We start from the raw sequence: 16157 nt of genomic DNA, 5'->3' as shown, positions 1-16157 counted from the left end.
TTAATGAATAAAAAAAATATATATTGCCACTGAAATGCTTGATCAAACAAAAAAATGATAGGAAGTGGATACTTGCAACCAGGGCCGATATATCGATAATATTATTTTTGTACAAGCATTCTTTGTAGAAATACAAAAAAAAAAAATGTCTGGGAGAAAAAATTTGCTGACCTGTGAAAGTTAGGATATTTTATAAAAAATTTATTGTGTGGGGCCCCTTTGTTGTGGAGGCCCTGGGGCAGCAGTCCCGCCTGCCCTCCCTAGATCCCTCTATATGAGGGGCCATGGTTCAACTGGAGGTGGACTTTTTTACTTTTTAAGATACTAGGAAATCAATCTCTAAACATCTGCCGTTGGTTTACCATTTTACTTATCACTTCCTACACAGTGGATAAAAAGAAAAACACTGAACAAAAACACAACAGTTTTGTTAAATTCCTGTATATTTCTTCTTAAAACTTAAAAAAAAAAATAATGAAACTGAAATCAGCAGAGTTTTACCATAAGTGGAAAATCACATGTATGGACTATTTACATAAAATTTTCACAAAAAGAGTCAACCAAGACTTGGTGACACAGACATATTATTTATTAACTAGAAGAGTCATTCAAATATCAACATAATTACAAGATACTATTCATCATTTGCATAGTCGGCAGGATTTTTTCTCTGTAGCCGAGCGTGCTCCTTGTTGCCCCAGTCGTAGATCAGATAACCCATGATGAAGGCTATGGAGAAAGCACGGCAATATATCAGAATACAATCATTTCATCAAGCAGACAATTAACGTCTAACTGTCCTAATTAAAATATTTATAAGATACAAAAGGATTGAAATTTTAAGTACAGGAATAAGTTTCCTGCTACCATCACATAAATGCAGTTTTTGCTTTGAGGTGCATAGTAAACAAGATAAATAACTTAAAGCCTTTATATTCTTTTCTTTTAAATGTATCACATTGCTAGCCATATGTGTGTAATTTTTTTGAGCAATCTTGATTGCTTATTGTTCTCACTTGACTGTTTTTGGCATTCCTATGATTTTATTTTCTCACCAGCACCCTTTGCAGCATTACCGTCCACCGGTTCCTCAAGATGCTGCACCTCTAGCGAAAACCGTCTCCAGGTTTCGTCAATATCCTACACTTACACGCACCTACACACACATACATACCCCTACACACATACACAAACACCATACACCACACAAACACACACCTACACACTCACATATACACAACTGCCCACCATGGGTGCAAGTTTGGTGATGTGTTCAAGACGGAAAATATTTTCAGCCCCCCCCCCCCACGTATGCGTGCTTAAGGAAAAATCTATGTGTATAAATATTGTAGTTCTTAACAATGCCAGTTTTGGAATCTGTGTTTGATTTGAATTTCAAGCCTTTAAATTATAATATTTAAACGTTTTGTTATCGTAATTCCAAAAACCTAGCCAATAACGGAGGGGGGGAGGGGCAACTTTTTTAAATTGAAACCCCCCCCCCCCAACTTTTTTAAATTGAAGTCCAAAAAACGCAATGGTAGGCCATTTTAGTAAAGTTCAAGGAAAGAGGAGTTCAGGGACTCTTAGATCAATTATTTCAAACTGATAGTCCCAAAATCACAATATTGGGCAACCTTAAAAAATATTAGAGAAAGGGGGAGGGGGGCGCTCTGGGGCTTTCCCCGAAATTGAAGCTTTCAAAACGAAATTGTTCTCCATCTTTCATAACGTTTATACGCTTTTTGAATGCATTATCGAAGAGATCGAGTTCAGGAACCCCCCTTCAGCAGTATTTCGAAGTTGAAGCTCTAAAAACGCAATTTTAGACGATGTTGGATAATGTTAGGGGTAAAAGCGTTTGCAGCTCCCCGCCATTAGTTTTTTGCCGAGCGCAAAATTTTTATTTCAGCAATAAAATCACTTGGGACATAAGATTTTCACTTTTGCATCATTGGAAAGTTTACACAAGGTAGCGCCAACAAAACCAGAAAAGGAAAAGTGAGGGAAGGGTATGGGTGACTAATGATAATGAACTGACACCATCTCCCCCTCCCCAACAGTTTTCATTTGAAAAAGAATTCTTTTATAAGTTAGCAGGTGGTGAAATTAGCAATAAAAAAACCGCGCCAGTGAAGTAAATATATTTTTTAAACGAGGTACACTTTCCAATATTCATTAATTAGAAAAACAGAAATAGGGGAACTGAATACTTACCCCAGGCAGGGCCCCTGAATCACATCCCTCTTAAGGCACTCAAATATAACTAAAGTAGCGTATTAAATATTTCAGCATCAAAAATGTTCGGAAGAGAACTCCCGAACCCCTTCCTCTGAGTTCACCACAAATGTCCTAAATTTGAATTTTTCAGGCTTCAGTTTCTAAATTTTTTTTCTAGGAATAGTACTCCCCTTACCTATAAACATGACTTATGACCGCCTAAAAGTTCTAATACTTTAATTTCGGAAACTTTTTGAAAGAAGCTTCCTATCAAAAGATGGCTCAAAACAAATCTCTTAAAATTTCAGAAACAGAAATATTTCGGGTTGGGCGGTGGAATACCCCCTCCTCTCATTGTGTTTACTAAAGGAAGTGTAAGTTTGTGTTTAAGATTAATTTTCTATTGAAAGAGCTACTCCTATCCCCACATCGCGAAAGACAACCCAAAGTTTTAATACTACAATTTCGAAAATGTTTCGAGAAAGACCCCTGAATTCCCTAACTCTTAACTCAGTCAAAAATAGCCTTATTTGCATTTCAATACTTCAGCCTGTAGAAATTTTCGGGGGAGAGAGTAGCCCCTCCCCCCCCCATATTGTCCAAGATATAAAAGTTTTAAGACCTCAGTATCGTGGGTTAATTTGCAGACTTACTATCTTTGCAAGAGCAGCGTTTTTTCGCGGACTCGTGTGTACTGCCGCTATTTTTCTTGTTCCCTTTCTTTCTCTCACCCCTCCCCATATTTCCATTATAGCGAGTGTTAGATTAAATGGCATTGGAATTTAGTGATTCTCCACACTTGTCAAAAATGCAGGAACGGTTGCTCATCGGTGGTTCAAACCAGTTTCCTATTCAAATTAAATAAATTCCTATTTTCATTAAAATCTTTATAATCCCTGATAGTTCTCATTTTACTTGGTATGTGGACGCCTTTTGCTGTGGCATAAACATTTCATCTCGTCAGCAATCACTCTCAATCAGTGATTCAGATTCACTTCCGTCCCGACCTCCGTCTCGGAAATTTTGTCTAAGACTGAAATCCGTCCTGAGACGGAAGGTCTTGCACCCATGCTGCCCACACACTCATACCTGCACACAGACACAAACACACATGCCTACACACATACACATATCCCCTACACAAAAACACACATACCCCCTACACACAAACAAACATACCCCCCACCCACACACACACTCGTGATTGCAAAAAACATAATTTGAATTCAAGATGACAAAATTCAAATTTTTTTTTCTTTTTTTTTATCCACGCATTTTGGAACCAAATGTTCTGTAGATTTTAGCACCTTGACCAATTTTAATAATTGATTTGCCACGACATTTTGAAATGTTACATTATAAAATCATCACCTTTCTTTCAAATAAAAAAACTTCATACAAACATATTAAAATTTTGTTTAAAATATTGCACATTTAATGTGTGTTGTGTGTTTTGTTACACATCACAGCCTTGAAAAATGCATCTGACACCATTCCTGCTGATTCTTATATGAGATATTTTTAACTCCACACAAGTTTTAACCAATTTTCAATTCTACACAAATCCAAAATTCTCACAATAAGAATGACCACAGATGCAACAAAAGATACACGTTTTAGGATGTCATAAAATGTATTAAAAATACTGTTAAATACTGGCAAAACATCGATGTTTCAAAACATCGATGTTTCAAAACATCGATGTTAGAAATTAAAACATCGATAGTATTGATACATCGACCAAAAAACATCGATGTTTTAAGACATTGATCTTTTTATCAATATATAACATACACTTTTGAATATACTACACTCATTTAAGCAATACAAAAGAATACCTACCAGACGATTATATTGAAAATACTAAACCTCAAATCATGAATATAATTTAATAAGAATACTTTCGCAACATCTTGGTATTATAGTAGGGCAAAAATTGATAATATATATGACAAGCACCGATTAATACAACTAGTTATACTGATAAGAAAATATTTTCAAACTGAATGAAACTAAAAGTAAATTTACATCAAAAAAGAATCTAAGAAAAATGTATCATAGCACTTACCATCAGTTTAATGATGAGAAAAAATTGTGCTAATTATTTTTAAAATACAAAATTAATTCTAGCAATTATTTTTAAGAACAAGAAATATGTGCTGTACTGTTAGTTAATAATTAAACACAAATTGTAAGTAATAGAGGGGCGATTTGTTGGGGGAAGTCGATAAGTAACCCCAAATATTGATGTTGACAGTTTAGAGAAAAAGAAGTTTGTTTACTTTGTTCCCCAGAAATGCATTTCTCTTTTCGCAGACTATCCCGCCACTCAGAGAAACAACTCTTTCCGATGGAACAGAAGTTGCCATCACTATCAAATACTTTGAAGCAACGTTTACCAGCTCTCTCTTACCAGTTATAATTTTCACCTTAGTAACGTATAGGATATCCCTTTAGTTTAAGAACTGGGGCCTTGAAATAGACTGCAAGTTCTGACACCAGATTACTGGTGTTAGGTTCTTCCACAATAGCTTTGACCTTTTCCTCACTCTAGTTAATCTTTTACTATCTTGTAGTGATCTTCTTTAAAATCATCCTCTACACAGAAAAATTAATCTTATAAAATGGGTGCAAAAAATGACTTTTTTTTGGCAACTCCATAAGTAAACTTAATTACCTAGAGAGAAAATTGGAGCCAATTTTATGATAATTTTCAATTAAAATACAAAAACATCAACATCGAAACCACAACATCGATAGTCCAAAAACATCGATGTTTTAACAAAAACATCGATGTTTCCAAAACATCAACATCGATGTCGCACCCCTACTACACTCGAGAAAACTAGGATTCGTAAGCAGCTTGTACAAAGTTGGGGTCACTTTCAAATAATAAAGAGCATTGCCCCAACACTTTCAAAATGAACAGTTGTTCAAAAAATTATAATCTTACATTAGGGTTACTGTCAAGGTGAGATTTCTCACGGTGACCGAAATTTTAAGTGGGATTCTCAAAATTTAGGTAGGATTAGTTATTTAATAATTTCTCTTCCTTTCTTTTCTTTATTTTTTTTTTTCAAATTAGTTTATTGCTAGAACATTTTAGACATCTTTATTTGAACAAAATACTTACACATCACTTAACACAATTTTTAAAAAAATTATAATAGTGTTGAAAGATACCATTTTATTTGTATGCTAGAACAAAGGTCATCCTAGTATTTTAGTGACATCGACTGAAGAGAAATTAATTAAATATTTTTCAATGACAGTAAAGATTCCTTTTTGAATCAATCCTTTATTAAAATGATGTGCTAATGAAAAATGCTTAATTGTTCTTAAAAATGTATAAATTTCTCAAAAAAAAAAAGTCTGAAAATGGGGATATTGCGGACAAAAAGTGTTTTAGTGCAGCTTCAATGCAAAATGGGTCTAAAAAATGTTTTTTTTTCTTTGGTGTAACTAGGAGCAGAAGTTCTAAAGGTGTTAGATCGGTCAGTGAGTCAGTTAACTATAAGAATAAAGCTGTTCTCAATCTTTTCTTTCTGTTTTTTTTTTTTTTTTTTTTTTTTTTTTTTTGTGACTAAATTCTTAAGATTTTTCTGTCCATTGACAATAATAATATCATAGCTGAAAACTATCTTAGGCTCAGTCCTGGATCTACATACCCGCAGTGTGGAGACCAGGGTTTGCTGGTATATGTCACGGATATATATCCGATATTTATTTTGAAAATATCATGATATTTTAATATTTTCCATATTTAATTTTTCAACCACGTTTTTTTCAATATAAAAATTATATTAATTATAATAATATTGTTCATTTATTTTTGAAAAAAAAATAACCAAAAAGTTATGTACTATATTTTAAAGATATATTAATACATCATAAATGTAACAAAGTAATATAATATTCCTTTTTTGCTTGTATTTTTTATGTTCATAAAATTATCAGTAATGTAACGATTTTAATTCACATTAAAAATTCCTAATTAAGCATTGCTCAGAAAAAAGAAAATGTCTTATGACTGCATTTCTGAATCATAACTGTAAAAGTAGCTAACAAAAAAAAAAAAGAGTTTCACAGCTAATGCTAAATAACTCCATTAAAATTGAAAGAAATGTAAAATGAAATATTAGAGATAAATAATGAGAGAAACCTTAATTTTAAATCTACATATTATAATTATAATCTAAGAAAATAAAGAGTGATTTGAGGACGCATTTACTATTTTGAAGCAGGGTTGCCAAGGTTTTGGACACTACGGTAAAAACCACGGTAAAAACTCTGGTTTTTACCATCCTGTCCAAAACTGAAAGTGTCCAAAACTACATTTTTCAGAAAAATTGTATTCTGTGAGAAAACATCAAAAACAGAATAAAATGTATCAAAGTAATGTTTTATATTGAACATTTGTTCAATGAGAACATTCAACTTATTTATGCAACTGATTTTAATAGTTACATTGAAGTTGAATTCTTGAATAAAATTTAAATTTGTATGCATGAGATTATTTATTTATTTATTTATTTTTTTGACATTAGTAACCAAATTTCCTTATCCTTATGCATGTGTGCAAATGAGAGCAGGGTTAACAAGGTTTTTACCATCCTGTTCAAAACCCTAGTGTCCAAAACTACTTTTTGAGAAACTATATTTTGTGAGAAAATATCAAAAACGGAACAAAATGTGTCAAAATTATTTTTTTGACGATTTAATATATTTATTCAATGGGAACATTTAAGTATAAATATATATGTAACTTATTTATGCAGCTGATTTTAATCTAGTTATGTAGAAATTAAATTCTTCATTAAAAATTTCAATTTGTATGCTGGAGTTTTTTCTTCCATAAACCAAATTTTTCGACATTTATGCATGTGTGCAAAAGAAAGTGTTCAAAACGTAGTGTAAGTTTGTGTTAATTGATAATATGGGATATATATAAAAATATCCTATATTTTCCAAAACATCATGATATTTTCAAACACTGGCGAGGGCACTGTACTTAAGAGGCCTGTGGCTCTCAGTGGCGTAGAAATCCAGTAGGCAGTTAGGGGCCCTGCTGATTTTTTGCAGGGGGGCCCAAAATTTATAGATCTGGGACTGCTTAATCTATTTATCTATACAGGTTGGCTTGTTAAAATAAATACGAAAAATGGAAAAATCCAAGGTGAGAAATTTTGCAATGTTTTTAATGAATGTCCTTGAATTTTTGAACAGCGGGAGCAGCGTGTAAAAGTTTTTTTTATTGAGTGGGACTTTAGAAAAAGTTGCGGGCATCAATTCCCCGATCTATCACGAACCATGCCTTGGATCTTTTTGATGTGTTTAAAGAAAGAAGATTCGGCTTAAATTATTGCGTATTATATTTTCTTCATGTTACTTCATAACAATTATGATTTTACTTTGAATTGAAAGGATGCTATGTGTCTCAAACTTTCGAGAAGGTCATTTAATCAATAATGCCATTGAAATCCAATGGTTTAGACTGATTTTTGAAGAAGAAAAGAATCTATTTTAGGGATGTCACCTACCTAACCTGCCTTTACATATCATCTTTGATCCCCCTCTCACCTCTTTTGGTGCACCAGTCACCTATGCTGCCTTAAGATCACTCAGACACAAAAGATAAATATTTCCAAAAGCACTAAAAGATTTTAAAAAGTATTGGGGTTGAGACTCCTGATATTAGAGATGTACCGAGTACTCGATAACTACTCGGTGCTCGGCCAATTTGCCGAGTACTCGGTACTCGCCCAAATTTTGATCAGATACTCGGCCAATACCGAGTAGTTGCAAAAAATTGAATATTGTCCAAGACCGATATTAAAATTTATAAAAAAAGCACAATGATATTCTGCAATCATTTATAATTCAAATTTACGAGTCAAAATTAAAATTTGAGAACAAAGAAGTTCGTAATGCTTCAATGGAATAAATCTTTATTTTAATATCCCCAAAGTTAATGAAACTTATTTATTAAAAATTGTGCAAAAAAGGTAAGTATAGAAAAGATGGAAATTTTATATTAAAAATGGATTTGTGCTACAAACAAAAATTAGTTATAAGAAATATAAAAATACTTCTTTTAAAAAATAAAAGGAAATAAAACAGCGTTAAAAGCACAGTGCAGACATGTGTTTTGGCATTACAAGGAATTCCTTTTTCAATGCACAACATGGGAGCTCGTGGATTTAAAGGCATCCGACAAAGTCCGATTTTTTTGTCGAATGTCTTTACATTCTTTAGCCCACATTTTATGCACTGAAAAAGATGTTCCTTCTAAGACAGAAACACATGTCTGCAGTGTACCTGCACATTTGTTTTATTTGCTTTTAAAAATTATTTATGTTTGACAGACTAGAACTATAATAGATTGGTATAATTTGTTTTAATTCCAACTTGATTAATCATACCTTTTATTTATTTATTTTTAATTATAAAAATAATTTGTTTGTAAAATTTTTAGCATAAACAAAATTTTTTAAACAATGGGTAATTAAATTTGAGCAGGAATTTAGTTTTAAAAACTATTATATGGACAAGAAGGTCTATACTACTATTCCAATAAGTTCAAAATTCATCACATGTGTGTCGGTGGTTCTTCTTAAAACATAATTGGTACTTAGTAACTCGAACGAGTAATGAAAGGCCGAGTACTCGGTACTCGGCCAAAGTACTACTCGGTACTAGTGATGTTCCGGATATCCGAGGAAAAATAAATATCTGTATCCGTGTCCGTATCTGTTACTTTTTTGACGGATCTTAAACGGATCTTTTCTATTCTAAATTTTTTTAAATATTTGAATAAAAGACTCTTAAATTCCGTTTAAATTAGGTTTTATTGCCTATTTAAATTATAAGGTATCATTTCAGAAGCCAACGCCCTTAGAGAGATGTTTTGTTTTTTAAATTTTTAATTTAATAAGTTTTTATTGATTTGGGGTTTCTATTATTCTTCACTTTTGTTTTTCTCGGCATCCTTGTAAAAAAAGTGAGACTAAATTCTCTTTTTACTGTTTGTAAAGGTGTTCCCGGCTCTGTTATTTCGTCGGACGGAGTAAGATGGGTGGAATGAGTCAGCGCTGCATTTATGCTGAAATAAAATGCAAAAAATTATTTCTAACCTATCCAGTAGCAGCTTTACATTCTTGCTCCTGTATCCTATATCTACCGAGAAAGATAGAAATAATTTTTCACATTCTATCTAAGCATTAATGCTGCGTTGACCCGTTCCTTCCAACTCTCCATCAATTTTAATGGAGATTTCTTCAAAGAGTAAATCATAGTCTTTATTATATTTTCGCCATAGATGACATTTTTTGAAGAAACAGTGTTATTATAGTGACGGGAATACCTTCCGTAATAAATTTTACACTTTGATAGATTGGGTAAAAACATTTTGAGATCCGTATCCGTAGATCTTGACACTAATGATCCGGATCCGTAGATCTTGACACTAATGATCCGGATCCGTATCCATATCCGCGGATCAACTTTTTTAACGATCCGGCACATCACTACTCGGTACGTCTCTACCTGATATACATGAAGAATTAAATTTCTTTAAATAACTCTTCAGCTAGTGGAACTTTTCGTCATGATTTGCTTAAAAATGCTAAATTGAGTTGAAAGTTCAGCAACATTGTTTTGGATCATTTGATAAGAAAATAAATGACACGGAAATATAAGTTTGTTGCTTGAGGCACCTGGGGCCCTGCCCCTTATCCTCTGGTGTGCTATGTTGATAGTAGTGATGTTCGGGATATCCGAGGGAAAATAAAGATCTGTATCCGTTACTTTTTTGACGGATCTTAAACGGATCTTTTCTGTTCTAAAAACTTTAAGATATTTGAATAAAAGACTTAAGTTTGGTTTAAATTAGGTTTTATTCCCTATTTGAATTATAAGGTATCAATTCAGAAGCCAATTTGTATCCCCCACCCCATTGTAAAAAGGAAGGGGAAATAAGTTTTAAAAGTGTGTATCAGTGTTTGTAGCATCGTAAGCTCCTAAACAGGTGAACCGTTTTGATAGTTCATTTTTCGTTCAAAGCAGAACTTGATCAAAAGTGTTCTTAGCTTGGCCTCGTTTCTGTAGAACTTTAATTACCAGAGATATTCATTAAAAACCGATTTAACGTTTTTCAATTATGGTAGTAAAAATTTACCCGTACGTTAAAAATGTTGGCCCTAATTGAAAGAACGAAGTTTTCTGCGTTTGATATTTATTTGAAACTTCCAACTTACATACAGTAGGAGCTATAATCTTGTTCAGTAAATTTTAAATGCAATCCTTAGCCTTTATACGCGTGATTAGTACCGATTTCATAGTCGGAAGATTAGGAGAAAAAGCTCGATGATTTAAAATTTATAATTGCTGTCAGTTCATATTTGTTAACAAATATGTAATATGACCTGCAAAATTCATCTTAATATGAGGTCGGCTCTCTGGGCCTTTTTTTTTTAAATTTTTAATTTAATATTAGTTTTTGTGATTGATTTGGGGTTTCTGTTATTCTTCAATTTTGTTTTTCTCGGCATCCTTCAAAAAAAGTGAGATTAAATTCTCTATTTACTGTTTGTGAAGTTATTCCGTTTTATTCCTTCTGTCAGAGTAATTTGGGTGGAATGGGTCAACGTTGCATTTATGCTGAAATAAAATGTGAAAAAATATTGAGCCTGTCCAGTAGGAGCCTTACACTCTTGCTCCTGTATCCTACATCTACCGAGCAAGCTAGAAATAATTTATCACATTCTATTTAATGCAGCGTTGACCTATTCCTTTCAACTCTCCCTCAATTTTAACGGAGATTTCTTCAAAGAGTAAATCATAGTCTTTATTATATTTTTGCCGCAGTTGACATTTTCTGAAGAAATTGCCATTTTACCTTCCGTAACAAATTTTATACTTGGATAGTTGAATTGGGTAAAAAACAAATTTGAGAATCATACCCATGGATCTTGACACTAATGATCCGGATCCGCGGATCTACTTTTTTAACGATCCGGCACATCACTAGTCGATAGATCCCCGGTTGGGGACATGGCTTTGTTTTGAGGCAGCAGATGGTTGGGTGGATGTACGAGGGATATGGCTATCTCTGACAAGTGTACCATAACAGTTAGCCAAGGAGTCTTCAAAATAAATTTTAATAACAGTTTTAAAAATAATTTAAAGATTTTATCCCCTTCCTACATATTTTGAGTCCCTCCCCCCTCCTCCTCTTGACGGTTTTCTAGGCTATTTGAATGAATAAAAGTAATAAAATAAAACTATGTTTATGTTTAAACGTATTCAGAAAAATAAATAGGAAGGAGCATGCTCCCAGCCAGTTCGATGCACAATTTAGAAAACGCGCTAAGTGTATCAAGTTGTGATTATGCTCCCCCGAATAGTGTATTAAATACTTTTCCTAAAAATGCAATTCACACAATATGAAAGAGTAAAACACAACTCACGTGGCACGACATATAAAACCTGGCTTCGTATCCGTCGCACTAAATTGGGCAGGCCCTTCGATATCATCCCGGCAAATATATTCTGCTCGTAGGGAGAGAGGCGGTAATGAATCACGCCTCGGATTTTGGCCAATTCACCCCACTTTTTACCCATCTTTCAAGTTCTGAAAAAGTACAAAAGATAATAAGCAGAAGAGTCAGCACATTCACATCGACATTTAACGAGCAATTACGCAATAGCCATATATAACTTTATGCAGCAAAGATATGAATAATAAAGAACAAAATGAAATGAAAAGCAGCAAAGGAAAATGTGTAAATATTTAGTTTAAAAAAAAAAGTACTTTAAAGGGCAAGGACACCTTGAACAGATCTTCTTCCGGATTGTTTACCTCGTTTTCCAGAGAGAAATAACTGCTGTTGCCAATCGGGTCTCGATTTTGGATAAACTTGATGAACTAGGTTTGTGTTTGGCTTAGCTCAATCCTCAGTCACACTCTGGTTGCGTTCGACGAGCACGACCGGTTAGTTAATCACGTGACAGATAATGATCACGTGCATCAATCAACCAATCAACTGCTTAGAATGGTGACCACTGCGGTAACCGGTTGATCATAGAACGCTGCGGTTAGTAACCGGTTACCTACTGGTTAACCGGTGAGGTTCGTCGAACGCAACCTCTATATTTTTCCCTCTCCAAATTTATTAGTTTTTCTGTTTATTATTAAAAATGTTTTTTATCCATGTGTTTATCTTCAAAACATTGGTTTTATTACATTTTCATGGGTTCTAGTGAGGTAGCAGGTATGAGCTTCATATGTCCCGTGTGTTATCCGAATGACACTAGATGGCACCACTATTTCCTTTATTTATCCAAGAATTTGCTGATTTTTTTTATATTTTATCAAAATAAATAAATTAATTAATTAATTTGAATTTTCTCATCTTGAATTCAAACTATGTTTTTCGCAATCACGAGTGTGTGCGTGTATGTAGGCGTGTGTGTTTGTGTGTGTGGGGGAGGTATGTGTGTTTGTGTGTAGGGGGTATGTGTATGTGTGTGTAGGCATGTGTATTTGTGTCTGTGTGCAGGCATGAGTGTTGGTAGTTGTGTGTATGAGTGTTTGTGTGCGTGGGGGCGGGGTATGTGTATGTGTGTGTAGGCATATGTGTTTGTGTCTGTGTGCAGGCATGAATGTGTGGGTAGTTATGTGTGTGTTTGTGTGTGTGTATGTGTGTGTGTAGGTGTGTATGTATGCATGTGTGTGTAGAGATATTGACGCAACCTGGAGACGGCTTTCGCTAGAGGAGCAGCATCGTGAGGAGCCGGTCGACGGTGATGCTGCAGAGGGTGCTGGCGGGAAAATAAAATGATAGGAAGTCAAAAACAGTCAATGAAAGCAATAAGCAATCGTGATTGCTCAAAAAAAAATGTTATCAATAATAGTGAGAAATATCTAATTGGGGTTATACAATCATTCATTTCCCTTTTTTTCTTTTCTTATTTTTTATTTATTCACTAGCAGCGTTGCCCGGCTTTGCTCGGTTTTCCTCGAAAATAAAAGTTATGTCAAGTGACGCAGGTTTAACAATCAGGCTTCAATTAGAGAGAAAAAAAAACTGTTACCTTCCCAATAATCATTCTTAAAGAAAGAAAACGGCAAATTAAAATTCCCAAATACATTAAACGCCATTCTTTATATGTACGACTAAAATCCTTGATTATGTTCTGTTGGCAGCGAAAAAAAAGGAGGATAAATCGCCAAATAATAATCAAAAGGGGAAATTTTTACCTCAAAACCTTAGAGCAGGAATATAAATGGAGGGAGTGAGTCCAATCATTGGCTTTGCAAAAGCTGAGGCTACGACTCCAAGTTCCGAGATTTAACAACGACGAATAGTTGACACGCTTTGCGTGAAACTTACGAAAGAAACCTCATTCCTTCCAATGCTTTGCTTTAAAATCTATCACTTGACGGAAAGTCTTCACTCTCTTTATTTTATCTCTTCTCAATGCTCAATACAAAAACAAAATTTTATTCAGTCACAGTCGAGGAAAAAGAAGTGGCGACCTTCTGAATGGTTTTATTCAAGCTAATTTAAAATGAGATTGCGCAAACGATAATAGGGAAGTTTTCGATTTTTCAATTTTATTTTCATATGATAGAGTAACATGTATGAACATCATAGGTGAAAAAAATTTTGCGATACGATAAGTAGTTTTTTTTAAATTAATTTTTAAAGTTCAAGCGCTTGTGACGTCAAATGGCATAGGAAGTGGCGTCATGCGCTCTTCCGATAGGGGGAGAAGCCGAAGGTCACGCATTCGACTTCGAAGACGAAACGTAAAAGGTTTATCTCCTCGCATTTAACTCCTCGCGTTTCTGGAACATTAAACCTCTCATCCTCTCGGAAATATTCGAATATCATCATTGATGTTACATGAGGAAGATTATTTAGATTGTGCTTTAACGAATCCGCCCTCCATAGTGTATTTAAAAGGATTATTGAATTTTTAAAATATAAAAATATCTGCGCGCTCAAAATGTCCCTAGCTAAAACAAGGGATCTTCGGCGGAAGGTTGCCCATGAGTGCCCTGTGACGTAGGCTCGTGACGTTTCAGAAGAGCGCACTTTTGCGCGTGGAGTTTTAAAAATTCATCAAAAATCAATCAGTGTTTCAAAATTCGGCGATGTTGAATTTTTTAGTTTTGAGGGTCAATTAACAATATCCAATAGCCAAAATATGAACATTAATAGGTTGTAACTTCCATATTATCCGAATAAAAATGCTGTTCCATTTGGCTTAAAAATGCTTATAACTGTTCTTCTGGTGACTTTAAAAAGCTTTTTTTTTTTTTTTTGGAAATTCGAAGGAAGTAAATGTGCTTCAGGGGTAATTTTCGCGAGTAAAGTCAAACTGGTAGGATAATTATTTGGAGTAGAAAGAGCCATTTAATTCCATTTTTGCCCTATAAAATTAAAATTTGAACTGTTCGGTACTTTTTTGGATTTTGAAAACGCCCCTACGTTTCTTCTGGGGTGCCCAAATACATCTCTGCCAAATTTGGTCGAGATCCGACGCAAACTGTGGATTTGTGTAGGGAACATACATACTTACATGCATACAGGTTGTTTCAGTTAAGCATTGGTTTCCTTGGAGCGAATCGCCGACCTTCGGCGTCGCTTCTCGCCGAGAGGAAAAAAATTGATTCTTCTGCGCATGCGCGCCCGAGCTAAATCGACGTCGTGAGTGGCCACGCCGGAATCATTTGACTTTGATTTCAACATCACGCCGAGTAGCGACGCCAAAGCTCGGTGATTTCGCTTCTAGGAAACCAGGGCTTTAACTGTTTCAGAACTCCCAAGAAGGATAGGGTGCATCGTGACGACTCGAAATCATACAGCAATATGGGGTCGGAAATTCCTTCCCAAAGCGAGAAATTTGAGATATGCCGGGAGTATTCCAGACTGTTCGGAGTTCCATGCGCCGAGCCGGTTGAAAGCACTTCGATCATTTACTTGGTTTCGCTTTTTTACATGCATTTTTAAAAAGATTTTCCCCTCGCGGTCTCTTTGCTATATGGTGCTTCTGTGCACATCACAGCTTCAGGAAAGTATTTCAAACCCCGCATTGCTGGTAGACAATTGCTAAGGACGGATGGCAATAGCGGCGTTAGCAACCACAAAATGGAAGGCAAGGAAATATGGAAATTAGCATAAGTTTGGGACACAGTAAGAAGTGTTGTGAGTATGCAATGTTTAGACTCTCGACATTGCTGGTCACGTGAGAGCGCTGATAAGCGATATAAAGGATTGGGCGCGTGATGACCATTATTCCTCAAAAGCAAACTTTGATGGGAAAGAATCAATTGACGAACTTGCTTTTTCCGGTATGGTCTTCCCGACTACCCGTAGAGGATTTTATGGGTTTCCGTGTGGTTGACAACATCGAAGACGGTCAGAAAAATTTAGATGTTGCCAGGGAGTTCGACGTCAGCCATAGGGTTGTTTATCGAGTTTGAAAATTCTTTAAAACAAATGGAATGTGTAGCAAATGTCACGATGGAGGTCGTGTGCGCAATACGACGACAGCAGAGGATTGGGATTGGTACTTAGTGCTAGCTGCGAAAAGGAACCAGCGCAGCACAGCTACTGAAGTAGCAAAGCAGTTTTCCGCTGCTACTAGCAAGCAAATATCCCGAAAAACTGTAGCCAGACGTTAGAATGCAGTAAGGTTATACGTATAATAATCGGTATCTTAAGTTTAAATTTCAGGTACAAATCTTACCATTTTCCGATTCTTTCTGGGCGTTTGCATCTTTTGACTTCATGGCGAGTTATTAAAATTGACTAAAAAATTCACAGTACTATCAAACGAAAAAAAAAGAAAAAATTTCAATATATTAACAAATATTTACAAATTCAAAGAACAAGCTTTACAAATCGGACTGTATTGAAAATCATCTT

At 34.7% G+C, this 16157-nt stretch overlaps 1 protein-coding gene across 1 annotated transcript; it reads right to left on the bottom strand.

The window, feature by feature from the left end:
* Positions 1 to 567: 567 nt before the first annotated feature.
* On the bottom strand, positions 568 to 12116 carry LOC129217671 (cytochrome b-c1 complex subunit 8-like). Its single transcript, XM_054852000.1, has 3 exons — positions 12032 to 12116; positions 11688 to 11851; positions 568 to 729 (listed from the first exon to the last, which is right to left on the bottom strand). The coding sequence occupies exons 2-3, from the start codon at positions 11839 to 11841 to the stop codon at positions 635 to 637; spliced, it is 249 nt and encodes an 82-aa protein (XP_054707975.1). The 5' UTR covers positions 11842 to 11851; positions 12032 to 12116; the 3' UTR covers positions 568 to 634.
* Positions 12117 to 16157: the final 4041 nt, after the last annotated feature.

Source organism: Uloborus diversus, chromosome 2 (genome assembly GCF_026930045.1).
Source record: "Uloborus diversus isolate 005 chromosome 2, Udiv.v.3.1, whole genome shotgun sequence".
Classification (NCBI taxonomy): domain Eukaryota; kingdom Metazoa; phylum Arthropoda; class Arachnida; order Araneae; family Uloboridae; genus Uloborus; species Uloborus diversus.
Note: the sequence above shows the minus strand (reverse complement) of the source record. Positions and strands in the feature narration are given on the sequence as shown.